Source organism: Ceratosolen solmsi, unplaced genomic scaffold (assembly GCF_000503995.2).
Source record: "Ceratosolen solmsi marchali unplaced genomic scaffold, CerSol_1.0 scaffold29, whole genome shotgun sequence".
Lineage (NCBI taxonomy): Eukaryota > Metazoa > Arthropoda > Insecta > Hymenoptera > Agaonidae > Ceratosolen > Ceratosolen solmsi.
Window position 1 is genome coordinate 7,374,102 of NW_011948417.1, and position 3,063 is coordinate 7,377,164.

The 3,063-nt window shown below is 29.3% G+C and overlaps 1 protein-coding gene across 1 annotated transcript in view; it reads right to left on the reverse strand.

The window, feature by feature from the left end:
• The window catches only part of Gp93 (heat shock protein 90 Gp93), a 3,170-nt gene extending 2,899 nt beyond the window's left edge, over nucleotides 1–271 (reverse strand). The window contains exon 1 of the mRNA XM_011496473.1: nucleotides 74–271. Coding sequence (XP_011494775.1) covers nucleotides 74–119 — 46 coding nt within the window. The 5' untranslated portion in view covers nucleotides 120–271. The remainder of the gene's footprint in view (nucleotides 1–73) is intronic.
• Nucleotides 272–3,063: the final 2,792 nt, after the last annotated feature.

The window sequence follows — 3,063 nt, forward strand, 5'->3', positions numbered from 1 at the left end:
CACGACGGCAGTAGTTTAATAAAAAATACTTCGCCCATCGGCATAAGCAACAAAATGAAAAAAGAAGAATTACCTGTAAAGAGGAGAATCGCGGCAACAATGAAGGCGAACTGTTTCATGTTTGCGAATGCTTGTTTGGAAAATAAAGCTAGAAACCAAAGAAGCAACAATGCCCTGGCTTGCCCAAGCAAGCGGAATCAAAGAAACGACACCTCGGCAAGTCTATAATGTACTGTCAAAGAAACTCGGACGAGTCTGGCGCTCATTAGCTATATTGTGGCCACTTTTGATAGGCGCTAGGGAAAGGAATTCCGAGGGACGGTCGACACGACGAGCAATGTAGCCAATCGGCGAAGCCCACGCAGCGAACGTGGACCAATGGAAGCCTCGCCGGTGGCAAATCTTATACAAATGTCCGACGACCATTGGACTCGGCGGCTCTCCTGCAGGGGCTTCGAGAATCTTCGACGGTGCGTCCGGAGTTCTCCGCCAATTCCTTGCCCGATATTGCCTTATTTACTCTTCTATTTCATTCGAAAGCCTCTGTAAATTGCCATCCCTCTCCCCCACCCCCCTCCCTAGCCACGAGTAAATAACAGTCCCACCCGCTCGCCATCCTATTGCATTCTGCTTAAATGCACCTTCAATTATTATCGTCATTGTATTTTGCATTCTATTATTGCATTAATCATCATTGGCGAGTGTGAATAATCAATTTAAATTATAGTGAGAATCGAATCGACCTATCGTCCTACCATCTGTTATACGAGATCGCACGTCCACGTACTACTAACCGTCGATAAAAACATTCTCTTTTCTTTGACATACGCTGACAACGTATTGTTAAACAATTTATTATTTGTAATTGGATTTTTTTTTTTTTTTTTTTTTTCATATGACCTCATTTTCGCTTTTCATTCGCAAAATTTTATTGATATTTTATGCTTTCGACCCAATTAAACTTATGAAATCTATTGGATTTATATTTTTTATATATATCTATATGAGCGCTCGGATGATGCAATATTTGATGTTTTTTCTTCTTTTTTTTTATTGCAATTTTAATACAAGAATCGAGATGTACAAGAATGGAGTACATTTAAAATGCGCTTGTATAGGCAACAAACCAATTTGTTGTTTTTTTAATAACGATTAAAACGAATTTTTGCCTTAAGTTTATGAGATGAGTAATAATTACATTAACCGCAACATATGCGATGATGCCCATAATAAAATATATAAACAAAAAAAAAAATCAAAGTTTTTATCTCAAAATTTTCCCTAATCCGATATAATCGTAGGGAATAAATTAATTTTTCTAATCATTAATTGCAATACGTTTTTATAGTGCTCGGTTATCCATTGCTTTTATCGATAGGTAGCTTAATAGCGACAATTTTATAAATATGCCTTTATCGTGAAATAATAATATTAAATGCAAAAGAATGCGTCGGAAATAAGGGCAACGAAATAAATATCATAAATTTTGAGCATTCGACATCTACTTTACAAATGTTTACATTTGTGATAATGAGCAAGATGATATTGCATTGCTTTTTTTCTCTTTTTTTTTTTTTTTTTTTTTTTTTTTCTTTTTTTTGCCTCTTTTGCCTCTGCATAAATGTTACCCTTACTTTTTTTTTTGTTACAAATAAAACGAATAAATAAACAAAGAAATATAAAACTATTTCATATAAAATTATTCTTCTTTTATTGAAATACTTGAGCAATGGCATATTCTGAATTCCTAGTCTGTAAAACGATTGATTTATCAATTCATATAATAATTATTCGAAACTTATTTAACATTAGTAGTAAAATAATAATATTATTCTTGTCAATGCTATTCAATGATTGTTATATTTATCAAGCACATATTTAATTATCTATAAACCTAATAATCCTAATTATTAATATGTTTAAATGCATTTAATTTACCGAATCTACATGTGAAATTGTTAAAATTTATACGATAAATCTAATTCTTATATATTTTAAGTACTATTCACAGAATATGTATTTGTTCGTTTCCTAATAATATATAAAATATTAATGAGACAAAATAAGAAATTGTTTTATATCGTATCATATTGTCAACATTGCAATGTCAACATTGCACAACATTACATTTATACATATATGTTTCTTAGATTATTCAATTAATTTAGGATTTTTTTTTATAAAAAAAAAAAAAAAAAAAAAAACATAAATAATATGCACATGTAATTTTCCAAATTTTTAGGAACAATTCTTAAATACAATGTCCTTGCTAATAGAAATAAACAAATAACGCATTAAATATCTATATTTTTTAAATTTAAAAGAAATTTTGATTTCGATCTAATCTCTAATGTAACAATTTAATATTTATTTAAAATATATGGGTTCTATGTACTATATAATTTATTTTAACTGTGTATAGATTAGGATGACTGTAAAATATTGAGCTTATCCTTATAAAAACTTATAAAGTCAGTACAGTTATATATATATATATATATATATATATCAGATCCCTTTATAATTTGTACAAAAAAAAAAAAAGTCTTTTTCAGAAAGTAATTTATAATTGGTAAATACGATACATTGTCAAGTCAAACACGTGTGTGGTGTAATCATTTAACCTAGGCAGTAATTTAGCAAGAATAATAAAATGAATTAGATGCGACATCAGGAATTTTGCTTCTGTCCAGCATTTTTTCCCCTGAATATAATTTTTATTATGATATATTCCTCTGATATATTCAATGCCGTTCTGTTTTAATGCTTATCATTTAATAATTTTACATTTACGAATGGAATATTAAATTAGCTGATAAATAAAGCAAATAATTTGACACGTCCTTATAGAATAATTTCAATGGACATGTAGTGGAAATTTAAAAAATCTAGAACATATTTTTAATAGAAAATTTTATTTCAAAAGTGTTTTCACTTTTTTCAATCTGTTGTATTTTTTCATACAATTCACGCATGTTTTCGTATATTTCTTGAATTTTGTCATTAATTTTTCTATAAATGCAATGTAAATGAATCGATACCACTGCAAATGGATTCAAATGG